Raw genomic sequence first — 19,053 nt, 5'->3', positions numbered from 1 at the left:
ACATGATTTTAAAAACATGTTTTACTGAAATAAATTACTATTGTTTATAAATTATGATTTCATTTATTTTGGTTTTGAGGGAACAAGCTAGACGTCTGCTTCAATCTCCTAAACCTGATCTTCTGAATGTTTCCTCTAAACTATAATCTTCTTGTCTGTTACTTGAAGAAATATTAGTGGAACCTCAATTCATCTCGAAAACTTGTAGATGCCTAAATCAATAAGAAATTTTTTATGCTTGTCGTTTATCTGCTTGTTCTTCAACATCATCTGGTAGTTTTGTATTACTGAGCTTCCCAAAGCTCACTCTTTTACTTACCATTTCAGGTTAACGAGTAGATCATGTACAATTATCGACATCAACATTGGGAGTTCCTTCGGCGTTTTTGGTGAGTACGGTACCTGTATAATTAGGGGGCATGTAGGTCACATTTGATTTTTATACTGAGTCTGGAACTTGTATGATTTTAATTCTGTTTGTAACATATGAATAGTTTTCTAAACTTGTATTTTAATTATAAATTATTTTATGATTTAACATGTTTTAACAAAAAAATAATTTCTCCTGGATTTTTACTATGGGTCGCTCCAGTGGCCCTAATGTGACACTTCGGATCGAATCGGGTCACCTGTATCGGTCCGAGGATGTTACAATCATTGTATGTTCAAATCATACCTTTAGACATTAAATTTTCTCTTATTTTCACTTTAGCACCTAACTTTCACTTTTTTTTACTAAAATTTCTAAATTCCTCATTTGGCATAGTTTAGTACTTAAACTCTTATCCAACATCCATTCTTCTTTAATTTATAATATAAAATAAAATTAATTGAATTCTCAAAACTTTAAATATCAAAATAACACATCGGAAATGAATTTCTCAATCATCATGCATTAAAATCTTTTAGATTAACTTTTGGGATGTTACACTTTTGATGATTTTTATTATTATCTAACAAATGTAATTGAATCTTCATCATCCATTTGTCCAAAAGAGATCAAATTCCTTCTCAAACCAGGAACATGCATGTCTAACATTATGTAATCTTCATATGTTGCATTTGGTGTCGTTATGGACCACTCAATGGTCATGTCATTAGATTGTTGTCCGAATGATATGGAACTTTGAAGGCTTCTAAGAATTTCAGAGACGAAAATTCGAAAAAAGATATAACAACACTATTGCCGGTGACAGAAGCAAAAGATTAAGTTGAAGAATACAATTGATGTCATTTTGTTAGGTTATTGTTGAATTTAATTTGCTTTTGCTTATACAAACCAAAGTGAACCCTGTATTTATAGAGTTAGATTGTTGAATATTTTATGATATAGTATGGAAAAGAGGAGCACTCAAAAGGCTTCTAATTTTTATGATTCTCTTCCACATGCAAAATACAAGATAAATCTGAAGCTTATAGATTTATATGTATTCCCATAATCTCATGAATACATGTATTTGACCTTAAAGTTTAAATTATTACAAAACATTAATGGATTCACTATTTGAAACCAAACCCTTTTCTCAAGCTCTGGAAGTACCGCCATGATCCCTCTCGACATGTTCTACTAGTGCGACAGGATCACGAAACCCCTTACTACACTTGGGACAGACATCGATGGACAACATAAGAACTCGAGACTCATTGTTCTTTTCATGCACCTTCTTAACATGCTCTACCAACGCCGTCACAGACGAAAATTTCACCCTGCATTGCCGACATTCCTCCACTTTCCCGCCGCTGCTGTCGCTCCGGCCACTTTGCTGGTTTTTATGGAAACTAGTACCTACGTTGAGAAATCTTGTGGACCAGTTAGACAAAGATGTTGACGGAGCTCCGGCGGGTTTCTTAGGTCTTGGACAGTTGTGGTCGAGCCCGAACCGGTGCTTCAAGCAATGGTCTACACCGCAATCCCTACACTTGATCGTGCTGGAGAATGTTAGGGCTTCCCTGCAACGAGGAACTGGGCATTTTTTCTTTTTGACAACTTTCTCGTAGTTTGAAGGATCACATTCGGTGCTCACGTGTGATTCCCAGGAGATGTTTGGATCTTTATCGGGAATCAAGCGAACTCGTTTGGCGCATAGGGGGCAAATGACGACGGTGACGCCGTTGGTGTCTGCTTTTGGACACTCATGTTTAATGTAGCTTCGATGTTCCAGGCAATAGCACTGTTTCCATTAATTAAAAAAAAGAGTAAACTATGTATTTACTCACCCATACAACCTTTTGGTTATGTTTTATTAATACAACTATTTTTTTTAAATCATCATTAATGTCACGTTTTTGTCTTATTTGGTCACCCGTAGTTAACAAATTAATAGAACCACTTACATGGTATTTTTCTTATTTTTTTAATGATGAATTAATATTATCTTATTGTAACATATCAATATCACGTTAACTTTTTAACAGTGGTGACCAAAATGAAATAAAAACGTAATATTATTTATAATTTAAAGAAAATAGTTGGGTGACCAAAACAAAACCAAAGTTCAACCAGCTACTATCACTTTAGTTCGTTTTAGTCACCTGATCATTTTTTGTCAAAATCATCCCTAACATTATCTTTTAATTTCACATTAGTCACTCACCATTAAAAATGGGTAAATTACGCGTCTAGTATCTAAACTATCAGTCTTGATCTATTTTAGTACCTAAACTTTTAGTTTTTTCAAAACTATACCTAAAGCTTAGTTTTTATTTATTTTAGTACCCCGTTCAAAATTTAACTTTAAGTTTTGAAAAAAATAAACGTTTAGGTACTAAAACAGACCAAAATTGATAGTTTATGTACTAAACACATTAAGTTTTTAACGGCATGTATTAAAATGAAATAAAAATAAATATTAGGTATGATTTTGAAAAATTTGAAAGTTTAGGTACTAAAACGGACCAAAATTGATAGTTTAGATATTAAACACATAGTTTACCCTTAAAAATAACATAAGTACTTATATGTGATTCTTTTTACATTTTTTTGAAACATGGAATTATCTTATTATTACACATCAATGTCATTGTTAAATTGTTAACGTTGATCAAAATGAAATCAAAAAATAATATTATTAATAGTTTAATAGAATAGCTGGATGATAAAAATATAACTAGAGTAATAATTAGTGACTAAATACGTAATCTAAAGGAAGAAATTTCACCAAATAGAATTGTTTTTTTTAAGAAATAGAATTATTTTGGAAGTCTTGATTCTGAATAATCAAAAGGAGTTCTTCAAAAAAAAAAGAATAATCAAAAGGAGTTCTTCAAAAAAAAAAAGAATAATCAAAAGGAGACATTTTTCATATATGGGATACGAAATTGGATAAAACGATGGCGTACCAGATTGCAGCAATCGCAAGTGAAAGGCAAGAAGTCAATCTGTTTGCAATGTTGAACGCTGCAATGTCTTCCGAGATCAGGGAATTCCAGCCTCCCCATTGTTTTACTTCCGATTCTCTTATCGGAAACGGAGCTACTTTCGGATTTCACGGAGAAACCGCGAAATGAAAGTCGAAACGCCCAGAAACAGATCACATTTCCTTCTTCCTTACGGGAAAAATAAAGAAAATGGAGCTTAATATTGGGACAGCCTTTATCCACTCTCCGACGTTCAAGGAATTATATTTCGTGCATGAAATGAATTAGGCTTTTATATTTACCCTTTAACATTTAAAATACTAAATTATAAGTTTTTTGATATAATAATAGTTAAATTAAAGGTAGCACGAATCAATTTACCTCAGTGGTTAAAGGAATTGTTGTTATTCTTAGAGGTCATGGGTTCAAGCACCAACGACTGCAACAGAGTGATTGAGCGTTTATTATCAAATGGTTGATAGTATATTTAGAACATATACTTCTTTTAATCACCTTAGCTTGATTCAAAAAAAATATTTAAATTAAGGGTAAAGTTTACAAATAGTTCTCCGACTATAGGGGCGACACTTTGTTGAGTCCCCTACTATTAAAAGTTACAAGTTTGAAACATATGAATAGTCAGATGGGAGACCATTTGTGTACTTTACACTTATATTAAAGATCGTTAAAAATATTTGTTTATATATAGTGTATCATGATTAAAACAAATTTACTTCAGTGGTTGAAAGAATGATTGTTATTCTTAGAAGTCTCAGGTTCGAGTAGCAGAGAACATATACTTTTTTTAATCACCTTAGCTTGATTCAAAAAAAATATTTAAATTAAGGGTAAAGTTTACAAATAGACCTCCGACTATAGGGGCGCCACTTTGTTGAGTCCCCTACTATTAAAAGTTACAAGTTTGAAACATATGAATAGTCATATGGGAGACCATTTGTGTACTTTACACTTATATTAAAGATTGTTAAGAATATTTGTTTATATATAGTGTATCATGATTAAAACAAATTTACTTCAGTGGTTGAAAGAATGAGTGTTATTCTTAGAAGTCTCAGATTCGAGTAGCATAGATAGTAGAATATTTGAACGTCTATTGTCAAATGGTTGAAATATATTATCACTTGTAAGCACATCCTAGATTAATAAAAAATATTATATATTAATAAAATTTTAATGAATTTTAATATTAAGATTTTGATGTACATTACGTTTAGGGTTCTATATTATATTTAATCTTATATCGATAAATATATAATTCATAAAAATTATTGTACACAATTCATATTGAGAAAATAATATACAATCCTCACCTTATTCTCATCTTTTATTGTTCTTTTTTGTTACTTCATTCTTTTTGTTTTATAAAAGAGAAAATAATTTCAGTGATCAAAAATGTCTTATAATATACGATTTTAACCAACTTTTTTTGAATTTGCCAAAATGACCAACTAAATCACAATGCGATCGATAATTCGCAACGCGATCTCCGGTATCGCAAATCAGTTTCCAGATTCGCAACGCGATTCTGACTATTGCATTGCGATTCTCCAAATTCACGTTGCGATTTTCCGACTATCGCAATGCGAATATGTAAATTGCAATGCGAATATGTAAATCGCAATGCGATTATGACTATCGCAATGCGATTCTGACTATCGCAACGAGATTCTGACTGTCGCAACACTGAATTTCAAATTCGCAACAGGTTTTAGTTTCGCAACACAAATGTTTTGGGTATATAACTACGCAGCAGAAGCAACTCAGAACCTAAATCCCTAAATCGCAACTCATTTCATCTCCATCTATCACTCTCTCCGGCGACATCCGTTCCTATATCCAACGACATCCATCCCTATCCGGCAACAGGTTTTAGTTTCGCAGCTCGTTTGTTTAGTAAATTAATTTACAATAATGAAATCATCTAATGTTGATCATGTTTGGATAGATTTGTGTTTTGGAAGGTCATGGGAGAATGTTCATGGTGTTTTACAATATATGCCTTTACCCATGAATCTTCAACTAAAACTGTCATTAAAAAGTTAACTTATGAAACTCTAATGTTACGTGTTGCAAATAAATTGAATTTAGAGCCCTTAAGTGGATTTAGGATATCTTATCAGAGAAAAAGTAAAGTTTATTTGTTAACCGACAATGAAGATGTTGAACGATTCATTTCTTACATTAGTGTTTTGCAAGATGATGTTACATTGTATGTTGTTGAACCTAGAAGTAGTGAAGTTGGGTCAGTAGCGGGTAGTAATCAACTAAATTTTTCAACCCCAGTTTATGGTGCTCAAAATTTAATGGTTCCACCACAATATCATCACCAAGCAAATTTTGTTTCACCACATTTCCAATACCAAACACAATCTCAAAACCCACAACCTTTCCCTAATCCAAATCCCAATCAACTTTCAGCACCAAATTCCAGTTTTCGTATTAACCAGTTAGACGATGATGAGCCAACAGAAAAAATTGTGAGTACTAGTCGGTATTCGAAATTTGATCTTGGTCAATACCCGGACTTTGATCTTGGTCAATACTCGGATTTTGATGATGTTTCAGAAGAAGAAACAGACCCTGCGTGTAATAATTTTGATATTGGTCAATACCCGAATTTTGATGATGAAACAGCCACTGCCGAGGAAGATGTTGTTTATGATAATGAGGAGGAAGTTACGACTGTGAATGAACATGTTGAACATCCATTCTGTAATTCATATAACCCTGAAGAAGAAAAATAAGAAGAAGAAATCCCCGAAGAAAAGTCCCCGAAGAAATAGCCACGGGAGTATAACTGGAATATGCCAGAATTACTTCAAATACCGGAAGAAGAGTTGGTAAAAATAGCAGTTGATTGTTACACAAAAATTATTCGTATCAAGAAAGATGATTGTTTTGATACAAAGGAAGACTTGAAGATAGCTTTGTATACGAAATGTGTGGAAGATGGCTATCAACTAAAAGTTAACAAATCAAGCAAAGATCGTTTCGAAACAAGGTGTATGATTGACAAAAACTGTACGTGGCGTATGATTGCAAAGATGATAAAAGATTGCGAAATGTTTCAAGTTAGGACTTTTATGTTCAAGAACCCAAGTTTTTCCTCACCATAGACAGGAAAACAAAAAGGTGTTGGGTGGTTTTCTGGCTGAGTTAATGTTTTTGAATGGCAGGGTATATTGGGGACATGAAATTATGACTGACATGAATGCTCGGTTCAAGATTAGGATCTCATATTCTCAAGCTTGGAGAGCCAAATATTATGCCTTGGAATTGTTTAGGGGGTCGCCAGAAGCATCGTTTGCCCAACTGTTGGCTTATTGTCACAATTTAAAGCTGAAAAATCCTGGGTCAGTAACTCATATCAAAACAGATAGAGATGGACGCTTTGAGTTGTTGTTTATCGCCATTGGTGTTGCGGTTAGTAAATCAATATAATTTTGTTGACTCATTTTTTTTAGTTACATGCATTTCACATTTAAATGATTATATTTCTTGTGTATATGATTTTGTAGATTCGTTCGTTTATTACTTGCATGCACCCAGTTATTATAGTTGACAGAGCACATTTAAAAGGTCGATACCTTGGAGTAAACTTATTAGCAGTAGCCATGGATGCTAACAATGGGATACTACCAATAGCTTACGGGGTTGGCAAATCTGAAACCTCTGATTCATGGACATGGTTTATGGGGCATCTTAGGGATTGCATAGGTCCTATTAGCAATTTGACAATCATATCCGATAGGGCAAACTCAATTGACAACGCTGTTAGAAGGTGTTTCCCATATGCTTTTCATGGACTTTGTGGTGTTCATTTAAATAGAAATCTAAAATCAATGTCTGCTGCTATAAAAAATCACAAATGGACATACTGGAAGGCTATAAAAGCTTATCGGGAAGTGGATTTTAATAAGCATATAAATTGTTTAAGACGTGTTTTGCCTCAGTGTGCTCAAACACTAGAAGATGTCGGGTTTGAAAGATGGTCAAGAGTACATCAACTTGGAGCAAGATATGGTTTCATGACGTCTAATAGTGCAGAATCAATTAACGCTCTAAGTCGTCATTCTCGGAAATTACCCATTACTATGTTAATGGAGTTTTTTCGAGCCTCTATTCAACAGTGGTACTACAAGAAAAGAAACCATGCATGTATTATTTCTTTAAATTCGTAACTTATCATATATTTTACTAAGTATTATTTATTTAAATTTACAGGAACATTGGAATATCGTGTTACACCATGGACTGAAAAAAAGATAACGAAACGTGTTGTGAAGTCAACGTCATGGAGAGTTGAACCATGTTCAAACACTTTGTTTGAAGTACTAGATAATAACTTAAATGGGCTTGTTGATCTAAATGCAAAGACATGTAGTTGTATGAAATGGCAAACATCTGGTTATCCGTGTGGGCATGTTATAAAAGTTGCTCTTCATCTAAACCAAGATGATTCAAGCACATACGCTATGGATTGCTACACTATAGAAGTATATCGACAGACTTATGCCGAGATTATCTACCATATTCCACATCCTTCTGAGTGGGACATACCAGATGACTTACAAACAGTTTTTCCACCAGCCATGGACAGAAGGCTACCTGGCCGACCAAAAAGTCACGATCGTATACCGTCTAAGGGTGAAGAGAAGAAGAGATCGACATGTAGTCGGTGCAAGGAAAGTGGTCATACAAGGTTGACATGTGGATCACCAGTGTCATCACAATCATATTTTCCTCTACCAAAATATGGATCCTCATCAAAATCCAAAGCTCACATAGTGTCAAGAAAAAGGCAATCAAAATTGCAATCAAAATCAAAATACCAATCACAACCGGCTTCACCTTTTGGGATTATTAACTTAGGTGATTTTTAAATGCAAACGTTGTATTATGTGTAAACTTTTAACATTTTCAGTTAGGCATGTATTAGTAACTTGAGTTTGAACATTGCTATGATTTGTTCAGTTGTTATCACTTATTACACATTCATTTGAATATCGCAACGCGAATTTGACTATTATGTGTATTTTATGTGTAAACTTTTAACATTTTCAGTTAGGCATGTATTAGTAACTTGAGTTTGAACATTGCTATGATATGTTCAGTTGTTATCACTTATTACACATTCATTTGAATATCGCAACGCGAATTTGATTATCACAACTCAAAAATCGCAACGCGAATTTGACTATCGCAACACGAATATGACTATCGCAACGCAAAAATCGTAACGTGAATTTGTCTATCGCAACGCGAATTTGTCTATCGCAACGCGAATTTGACTATCGCAACGCGAATTTGATTATCGCAACAGCTATTTGACTATCGCAACGAGAAAATCGCAACGCGAATTTGACTATCGCAACGCGAACTTGAGTATCGCAACGCGAATTTGATTATCGCAACGGGTATTTGACTATCACAACGAGAAAATCGCAAAGCGTATTAGACTATCGCAATGCGAATTGACTTTCGCGTTGCGATTTTGTCTTTCGTATTGCGATTTTGAGTTTAGCGTTGCGAAAGTGTACCTCCAACAGGTCTTTTGCCTTCAATATGATGCAGATTGAAATCAACAAATCAACTTTTACATTTCAATCAATTAAACAAGCACAAATAAGAATTATTTACACATCAATATTAAACAAATCAACTTTTACAAATCAATTTTTATAAATCAATTAAACAAGCAAAAAATGATAATAATTCTTATTTTCCTCATCAATTAAACAAATCAAACTTTTAAGAATCAATTAAACAATCAAAAAAAGTGTACCCCAGACAGTTGTTTATGCACCCATACATCAATTTCACGCAGCTCACTTCAGGATTAACCTACAGAAACCAAACATTTTCTCAAATAACACTTTCTACACATCTAAAACCAACAAACAACAAATTATTATTGAATTCTAGGTACTTAACAACACTTGCATTTGACTTAAAAATTGTTTATGGACACTTTCATAACGCGGATGCAGGTAGGCAGCGTCTCGCATATATCGCTCTAGCCATAAAATGCCGAAACCACAAGCCTACTGCACCTCTGTCTCTATCGGTGGGAGATAGAAATTGTGTACTTCCTGTTGTCAAACGCTCCAAGCACATGCATACGAGAGGACCAATATCCCCTCTGGCTTTCGGCGTTTGTTGTGGCGCGATCTCGTCTCTGATAACTGTAACATTGAACTTCTGTGGCTTCTTGTTTCCAGAATAAGTCCAATAATTAATCGCATCCAAGAATTTAGCCAAATGAGAGCTCCATCCCTTAATAATATCTCTCAAATCAGACAATGATATGTAATTTATCATGTTGTCATATACTATTGTCTTTAGGGATGGGAGCTGAAGCTCGATGAGAAGCCAATGAGTACGTTCCAAAATAGGGATAAACACCTGCAATCATAAGTAATAATTCAAATTGCTCACTTATTTATGAACACCTTTAAAATATTTAAAAATAAATAAATACTAACTTTATCGACCTCCCATCATGCAAGATAAAGTTTAGCTTGTCCATTAGCCAACACATATGATTCCTGTCGTTGATTCTTCAAGTGAACTGCGTGAAAAGACGTCAGCATAATTGTATATCGCGTATTTTTTTTTTCTTCAATTTCTTTACTATTAGAAGACGTGACACTCATGCATCAATATGCTGTTTTACAAAAAAAAGATATATATTAGTGAATTACATAAATTTAAAAAAAAATCAAAATAAAATATAAGAAGAAATATAAGACTTACCCCCCCCATCGAAATAGCCATTGTCTTCAACCCCTAATAACACACCCCACCAAGACCATTCAATCAACAAATGCATATCATCGTTGAGTTTGTATATGTCAGCGTAACACCCTTGGCTCCGCTCATGTAGATAAAAATCAACTGTGGTCTTAGCCCAAAGGGTATTATCCATAATTGTTTCCGGTAGTTGTTTTCTCTCCACTTCATCTGCCGGAATAGTACTAGCCGGTAACTTATACGAAAGCCAACAGTCATCCATCATGTCCGGCACGTGAGGGGGTTTTTCAATAATTCGATATATTACGCCGTGTGAATCGAGCTCTAGAATGTTGGGAGGGACCTCTTCAACGATGACAGTGGCCTCTTGAACGGTGGGAGGGGACTTTTTAGGGATGATAGGGGCCTCTTGAACGATAGGGGAAGCCTATTGAACAATGACAGGTGAGTCGGACTTTTTCTTACGGATTCTTCGCAATATTGGGGTGAACGGAGACGTAATGGCACGTGCATGCCGTCTGATGCGTGAACTCCGTCTTGCAAGAAAAACCTGACGTAGAGCATCCACCTTAGCGGGACGCTAAAAATAAATTAATACATAAATCAGTAAATAAACAGACATGATATTAAACAGTGAAAATAAAGACAAATATATTTTAAACTTGCACGATATTCACCCAAGTCATTATTCTATCATTGTTCACAAAATGCATCAGATAACATTCCAGAAGTAATCACTTATATAAACATTTAAAAGGACAACATATAGGTTTAGTGCAGGTTCAATGACAGCATAAAGAGTAGTAGTTTATTCTTGAAACTTAAATTTTCAACACTGTGAAGTTAGTATTTGTCTTTGTCTTTTGGTTGAAGTAATGCAATTCATTCAAGTTTAAATTTGCAGAAGAAGAATAGAATCTGAAACTTAAAATCGCAACACAAATGACTATCGTAACGCGAAAATGACTATCGCAACGAGAGAATCGCAATGTGATTTTCATTTCGCATTGCGATTCTTTCGTTGCGATAGTCATTTTCGCGTTGCGAAAGTAAACTATTCTTCTTCTGCAAATTGAAACTTGAATGGATTGCATTACTTCAACCAAAAGATAACCAAAAACAAATACTAACTTCACAGGGTTAAAGAATAAACAATTTAGCAGTATTGGCAGCAACCGAATGAATTTACTAAGTAATCTAAGTGAAATGGTTAATCTAAGCGAAATTACGAGTAAATTTATCATCAAGTTAAATATGAAAAATATTAAACTTACCTCGTTGCGTAGAGTATGAACCTCATTCTGTAACGATGCTACCATCTCATGTAGAGCGGCTACCTCACCACGTAAAGTAGACACCTCAACATGCCATGCACCATTGTCATCGCGTAAAGTACTGACCTCCTCACGCAAGGCATTGACCTCATCATGTAACTCCCCTAACTCATCCCGTGAAGGTGGAGAATAGAGAGATAAACGTCGTGGCATCTTTGTCGGTCGCCTATAATGAGGTGATGGTGGAGAAGAGGCTCGATGATGTGACAGAATAGGTGATGGCTCTCGTTGTGGAGGTGTATAGTCAGGTCGATCAGATGATGGCTCTGGGTGAGGTGATGGCTCTCGAAGTGGAGGCTGCTCATCATCCGTGCCATAAAAAAAATGCTTACTAGCTTGCCACCAATCAGTGGCAAGCTCAGCTTCCGTGGGTGTCAGCCTCTGTAATGGAGTATTGGCCTCCTAACAATATAAAAACTCAAACAAAGTTAAACGTGTACTAGTAATAACTTGTTTATAAACATATGGTAGTATTTGTGTTAACTTACATTATTTATTGTCGTATACGGTAGTAAATCTTCCCATTGCTGCAAGGTTCGTTTCCTCTTCCAGGAAATAGCCCTAGGAATATCATTAGAAGTTTTTAATGCATATGTCTGCATGGCGGGAAAAGCCTCAAATATCCAAATCTACAAATAATATAATAACAAACATTAGTAATTGTTAAATAATTAATTATAATTTTGGAAACATTATATAAAAAATCTTACCTTAAAGGCCCAAATAAAGACTGACAAAGTGTATTTGGAACCATCGCCACGCAAACTTTTTCTATCATCAAAGGCAGACGACAACTTATTCCATGTAGCTTTCCATAGATACGAACCCCACGGAAATAGGTTCCATGCATTTAGGTCCTCTACCAATTTAATTAGATCATTAGGAATAGGTTGTCTGGCCTCTCTGCCTAAAAAGCCGGCATGCAAAAGTATTAGTAGGCATACTCGGATAACATTGACGTAATCCATCAGAGTAAAACCATCTTTCCTATTCAATAATCTCATCAAGTCTTCCACATGTAAATTCGGCTTCTCCATTGACAGCTCAGGAAAAACCCAGGATAACCATGATAGGCGGGTAATATGTCTAGTGTACCGACCTACATCATCGTGTCCGAAGCGTAGACCGGTGATTAAGCAAAACTCCTCCCGCCCAAAACACGTATACGCCGGTGAAAAATCAAACCATATTTCTTCATCACTATGTTGTATAGTCTCTGGTAGATCGCCAGTCATGGTTTAAAGAAACAGATGGGTCAACATAGCATCTCCACCCGGATGTTGTACTTTCAACCATGGCCCGAAGCAAGTATCCTCAAATATTTTTCTTTGTGCAGGTGAAAGCTTCGACGCAATTGTTTTGGCCAGGCTTAATTTATTTCTTAAGGTCAATTGAGCCGAAAAAAAGTTCTACAAAAAATATACACATACCAAGTTAGATATACCAAAAACTACACTGTGAAGATATACCAAGAATAATAAACATAAAGAGTAGTAGTTTATTCTTCAAACTTAAATTTGCAACACTGAGAATTTAGTATTTGTCTTTGTTTTTTGTTGAAGTAATGCAATTTGTAGATGTTTGATTTGTCCGGGGCCCATATCACTTGCAAATGAAAACAGTTTTGGGGGTTAAAAACCAGAAAAGAAAATGTGGAGGCCATTTCTTTATTTTTTTTTCATCGTGGGTAATAAAAACTGAAATGTGCAGTTTTTACGTGGGGGAAATAAACTGTAAATGGAGGGGGATGGTCAGTTTTTTAAGGAAATAACCACTCATCAACTTGTTGACAAAAAACGGGGGGGAAGAGTTAGAGAGCAAAAAAAGCGAGAGAGGAATCAGAGACGATTTCTAAAAAAAACAACAGAAAACATATAGGGAGAAAGAGATCAAGCAGTGTAACAGACTCATTTTTCAGGAAAGCAATATTAAGCAAGGAGCAATTTTCTTGGTATTTCCTATCTTTAATTTAATTGCTAGCAATTTCCATGAATGTTTTTATTTCTAAATAAGTAGAAAATGGTGAGAGAACAGTGAGTTTACCTGTCTTTGCAATTTTCGTCTGGAGAACTCTCGATGGCAATGGTGTTTGAAGGAGAATAGCGACAATCGGTCTCCTTTTCTGGTCAGTAGCTTGCGTAGTAATGAGAGGGGGAGGGTTGAAGAAGAAATGAAAAGAGGGAAGTGTTAGGTCGGGTAGGTTCTGTGTATAATTAGGTTAGACCTTTACTTAGTTTAGGTTTTATTTATTAATAGTTTTGGGTTAATTAGTTTCCAGCCATCTAAATGTTAGGATAATTTGCTTTGGTGCCCTTGTAATGTAGTCATATATTTACACTTTAGTCACCTTTAGGACTACTTTAGAATTTAACCTTTTTGTGTTTGTCCTAATTTTGTTGTTTTTCCAGTTTTAATTTTAGTTATAATTTTGTTAGGTTTTTCACGTGTAGGTCCCTTGTTTATGTGTATGCTTATATTTAAGTCCTTGGTTTATTTTTGATTTGTAAGCTGAATTTTACATTTCTTCAAATTTAGTCACTACATTTATGTATATACTTTTTAAATTTTTAGTTTAGCATGTTATGTTTTTGTTTTTATATTTGAGTCATATTTGTACATTGTATATTAATAGGCATAGTTTATAATTTGTAATTAAAATATACGTATATAATTTTGTGTATGCTACGTTGTATGATATTTTTAATGTTTTTTAAATTAATTTTTGCATGACATTATTTTGCATAATATGCATGATAACCTCATTTGCTTAACTCGACATATTACATAATTAGATTAAGGGTAATACCCTTTTAATTTAAAATTGTTGTAAGTGGGCAGTCATAACTGATTTGAGGTATACTTTTAATGATTTTAAAATAAAAAGTGTATCCCTAAAGTGAAACTAAAAATTGATTCGTCGCCTAAAATTTGGGAACGAGAGAAAAAGAAATGTTCGTTTATTTAAATATATCGAGAAAAGGTTGTTATATCTTTAAGATATGGTCTCGATATTTGTAAATAATCGAACATTCTTTATCTTTCTAAAATGACTTGGTAATTTTAATTTAATTATTTTGAGTATTTTTTGAATATTGTAAAATTCACTTTTTTGTTGTTTTACGGGATCAAAAATTAAATTAAATTCGAATTTATAAAGTTCATTGCAAAGACGTTAATTAATCGATTAGGTACCGATTTAGGGCGTTGTGGGGGTGCTAATCCTTCCCCACACATAATCGACTCCCGAACTCATTTTTTGGTAACGCAGACCTCAATTTGTTGTTTTAATTAAAATTAATTTTTATTTAAAATGACAAAATGTTTTTGGGTGTCCAATCACACCCTAATCAAAGATTGGTGGCGACTCTTTGAACCGTATTTTTATCGATCGTAAAGGAAATCCAAAATTTTTCGAAACAAGAGGTTTTTAAATCTTATTTGTTTTTAAATTAAAAATCAATTGAAAGATGTAAATTAAAAATTAATGTGGTTTTTTAAAATCTCACTTTTTCACCTTTCAGAAAAAAATCGTTTCGGCAGCTTGGCAACTCTGCTGGGACGTAATGTTTTTAGAGAGTCAGGCCGATAGTCGATTAATTAATTGTCTTTGCAATTGAAAATTACAAATTCGTTTTAATTTGATTTTTGATCCCTTGTTTGGTTTTTAATAAGTTTTGTTTGTATTTTGTTTTTTTTAATTTAATTCGATTAACAATTAAATAGTTGTACTAATCTGTTTGCTAATGGTTTCAGAATAATTGTTTGTTTTAGGAATTGATTTTGAGTGTTTTTATTGTTTGTTTTTTTGCTTTTCCTCACACACTGCACAGCTGCATTATCATAACATGAGCTAAAACCCCGCTCCGTCCTATTTAAGTAGGAGTGAGAGACTATGCCCTCGTGTGGTTTTCACCTCCGCATGAGATAGTGGATCGCTCCTGGAGCTCACGCCTTATGGTCCTCGTGATGGTAATCACCTCCGCATGGACATAAGGAGGTGTGTTCCCTCGAAATTGAACTCGATCCCCTAAAGCCTGTGATAGGCCAGGATTGAGGGTTCGGCAGCCCAATGGGGCACCGACAAGGACAATTCGAGAACCTATTACTTTAGAACCTAACCCTGCATATAGTGAACGTAGAGCCTGAACTTAGGTTGAGCCAAACCTGAACCTTAAGAATCCTGTGAGGAGGGTACACAAGGAAAAGCTTTTTTGAGTCATTTATTTTCATTTTTTGAATAAGAATGCGAACTAGATATCATGCGGTTAGGTTTATTTTTTGAACAAGCATGCGAATTAGATATCATGCGGTTAGGATTTATTTTTGTGAATAACAAAGCATGGGGGTAGATATCATGTTGGGTAGGATCTGATAAAGCATGATTGGGTAGCCAGCATGTGGGTAGGATTCTTGAACAAATTATTATCCCGATTTAATTGCTTTATGTTTGCTAACCGATCTCTTGTTGTCTTTGTCTTGTTTCTTTTCTGTTTTGCATTGCATTATCCATTACATGGTGTTGATTTGGGATCGATGTCCATATAGAAGGCCAGTAATATGGAACGAACGGTTCAGAAAAAGGTTGAGGACAATGCCGATGTTCTAAGGTGGTCGGAACAGTCCCAACTGACCAATGGGGACAGCGTGATGCCTGGATACGTGTTCGGAGTTATTTGGTTATACTCACATTAACGTGCGTCAGAATGATCTAAGTGAGCTAAATGAGATATGGGGAAGATGGACAGAAGCCGATAAGGAGATGTTTTATCAGTTGTACGGCGATATTCCTTATCTTCTGGATGTTCCTTTTGATCGAAATCTGTTTAGGGCATTGGCGCAGTTCTGGAATCCTGCTTATAGATGTTTTACATTCGGTAGAGTGGATATGACACCAACAATAGAGGAGTATCAAGCTTTGATCCGTTGTCCGAGGTCCCAGATAGATAGAATATATACCAAGTTGCCAGTCACTCCTTCATTTAAGAAGAAATTACTATTGATGACCGGAATGAGTGAAGATTGGGTAATCAGAAACATTAAGAAGAAGGGAGACAGTGAGTGCATCTCTTGGTCTTCTTTGAAAGAAGTAATTGCTCATCATCCTGATAAGAGAAAGAAGCTTGACTTGTTTGCTTTAGGGATTTAAGGGCTCGTTATTTTTCCAAAGGTACTAGGATATGTAGACGTATCAGTCGTTGAGCTGTTTGAAAGATTAGACAAGCGCGTGGATCTTGTTCCAGCCATTTTAGCTGAGACGTTCCGGTCTTTGAGTTGTTGTAGGCGCGAGGGAGAATGAAGTTTTATAGGATGTGTGCCTTTGCTGCTAGTGTGGATTCTGAGTCATTTCAAACATGTTGAAAGAGCACCAGGACTAGTGTTTCTAGAGGGGTTTTCTCCTTTGAATGATTTTCTTTATAAAGAATGGCCTGGGGGCTTCACTGAAGAAAAATGAATGGTCATCTTCAAGGATATCAGAGATGGAGATATTTTGTGGCGAGCTTCGTGGAATACCTCTTCGGATATACTTTACCGATGTGGAGAGCGAGATTGGGTTCCTTTGTCAGGTATATGGGGTTCTATTGGGTATGCACCGCTACTAGTTTCCAGACAGTATGGATCGAGGCAATTCATTCCAGCCACGTGGGACTTGGTAGGATCAGATTTTTCATTCAAAGGAGATCAGTATAAGGGTAAGTTAAAGGGGTTGCTGAGGCCTGGAAGCAAACTCGTCGCGTGAATTTGTTCACCTATGATCTCGAGTTATCTCAAGAGTACGAGCAATGGAGAAGCGGTCGAGTAAACGACAACATCCCAATAGTGAATCCTGAAAATATTCAGCCGGTGGAGGAACAGTTGAGAGTGGTGCCATCTCCATTAGAGTTAGCCAAGCGCGATTTCGAAGCAGAACGGAGATAATGGAGAATGACTTTACAGAAGCTAGAAGATGAAGTGTATCAAAAGGGATTGGAGATTGACATTCAGAAGAGTAGAGCATATCGAATTGAAAAAGTAGAGAAACAACTTCGGCTAGACTTTGACGATCTTCAGTCAACTTATCAACGAATGGTAAAAGCTCAGACAGGTTCTAGCTCAAGTAAGTCATCTGTCGAATAGAGGCAAGAGGTGGCGAGCCTCAAAAGAGTAGCCGGAGAGAGTCAAGAAGAGCTCAAGCAAAGCAGGCACCAAGTGAAAATTTTATCAAAAGAAAAGGATTCTTTAGAGCAACGGTTACAAAAGAGTCAAGCCCATAATGAAAAGTTGAAGGAGAAAATTTCAAGTTTAGAGACCGCATTACGACGATACCAAAACAGGGAAGGTAGCTCGAGCCAGGGGGAGGATGAAAGTCTGAAAAAACAAGTGAGCGAGCTTGAAGCCATGGTTCAAGATTTTCAGAGGCAAGCAAGTGAGCTATAGATAGTTCCTTATGAGGGGGATATACAATGGCGTTTTCGATGGGAGCGAGCTCAGGCGAGAGTTAAGCAAAGAGAGGACTTTATTGCTTGTTACCTAGAACACGCGCGGGGAATAGCTCAATATTTGGTCATTCTATCTGAGGAAGCTGTTGATGTGACTGAAGAACTAGATCCTGAGACTGAAGAAAACCAGAAGATTGTAGAGTTACTAGCACACGTACAAGAAATAGGAGAGATGGTCCAGATTTATTTGTGATATGTTTCAACTTTGTAATTGAACGTCGTTCTAATATAAAGAGTTGTTCTAAGGAGTCGTTCCAGGATCAACACCCTGCATTTTGCATATGCATTTTTAATGTATTTAATTTTTACATTGCATTTTATTCATTCATAATCATATATTTCATATTCATTAATAAATATCAGCGATAACAAAATGACTCTGTGACAGAGTAATACTGGAAAATCCCAAGCATATCTACAGAACCAGGAAGAAAGTTATGGAAGACAAACTTGCCCAAATTGAGAAGGCTCAGTTGGAGTTACAAGATAATATCAAGAAAATGCAAGAAGATATGATGAATGCCCAAAAGGAGATGTTTGCCAAGTTTGCGAGTATGTTGGAAGGAAGAAATCCAGAACATGGGAAAAGCCCTATGCCAGAAGGTGTAACTGAAGACCCACTTCATCATCCAGGGTTAACCCCAGAACAATCTCAGAATGTTCAAGTGACCCCTATTCATGTCGGGAAGGTGCACATTAATACAGTCGGTGCTTCTGTTAACGTACAGCCTAGATCTAGTTCGTATCAGGAAGAACATCAATATCATCAAGTTCCGGACCTTGATGAAGAAGCCAAGAAGGACCAAAACAATCTGTTGGAAGAGAAATGGAAGCAGTTAGAAAGAGAGGTCAGAGCCATGAAGGAAGATACCAGTGTCTATGGATTTGACGCAAAGGAGTTAAGTCTAGTTCCTGATCTGGTCTTGCCTCCAAAGTTTAAAGTTCCTGACTTTGAAAAGTTTGATGGTACTAGGTGTCCCTCTCCGCATATCATGATGTTTTGTAGGAAGATGACCGGATACATAAGGGACGATCAATTGTTGATACACTGCTTTCAGGAAAGCTTAACTGGCTCGGCAATCCGATGGTATAACCAGCTGAGTAGAGCTAAT

At 35.6% G+C, this 19,053-nt stretch overlaps 1 protein-coding gene across 1 annotated transcript; it reads right to left on the bottom strand.

Moving 5' to 3' along the window:
- Nucleotides 1–1,523: 1,523 nt before the first annotated feature.
- On the bottom strand, nt 1,524–3,438 carry LOC120126227 (zinc finger AN1 and C2H2 domain-containing stress-associated protein 11-like). The gene is made up of 2 exons (XM_039144474.1): nt 3,340–3,438; nt 1,524–2,171 (listed from the first exon to the last, which is right to left on the bottom strand). The coding sequence occupies exons 1-2, from the start codon at nt 3,436–3,438 to the stop codon at nt 1,524–1,526; spliced, it is 747 nt and encodes a 248-aa protein (XP_039000405.1).
- Nucleotides 3,439–19,053: the final 15,615 nt, after the last annotated feature.

The sequence above is a fragment of the Hibiscus syriacus genome, unplaced genomic scaffold (assembly GCF_006381635.1).
Source record: "Hibiscus syriacus cultivar Baekdansim isolate YM2019G1 unplaced genomic scaffold, ASM638163v2 tig00110450_pilon, whole genome shotgun sequence".
Classification (NCBI taxonomy): Eukaryota; Viridiplantae; Streptophyta; class Magnoliopsida; order Malvales; family Malvaceae; genus Hibiscus; species Hibiscus syriacus.
The sequence above is the reverse complement of the archived record's forward strand: the minus strand, read 5'-3'. Positions and strand labels throughout refer to the sequence as shown.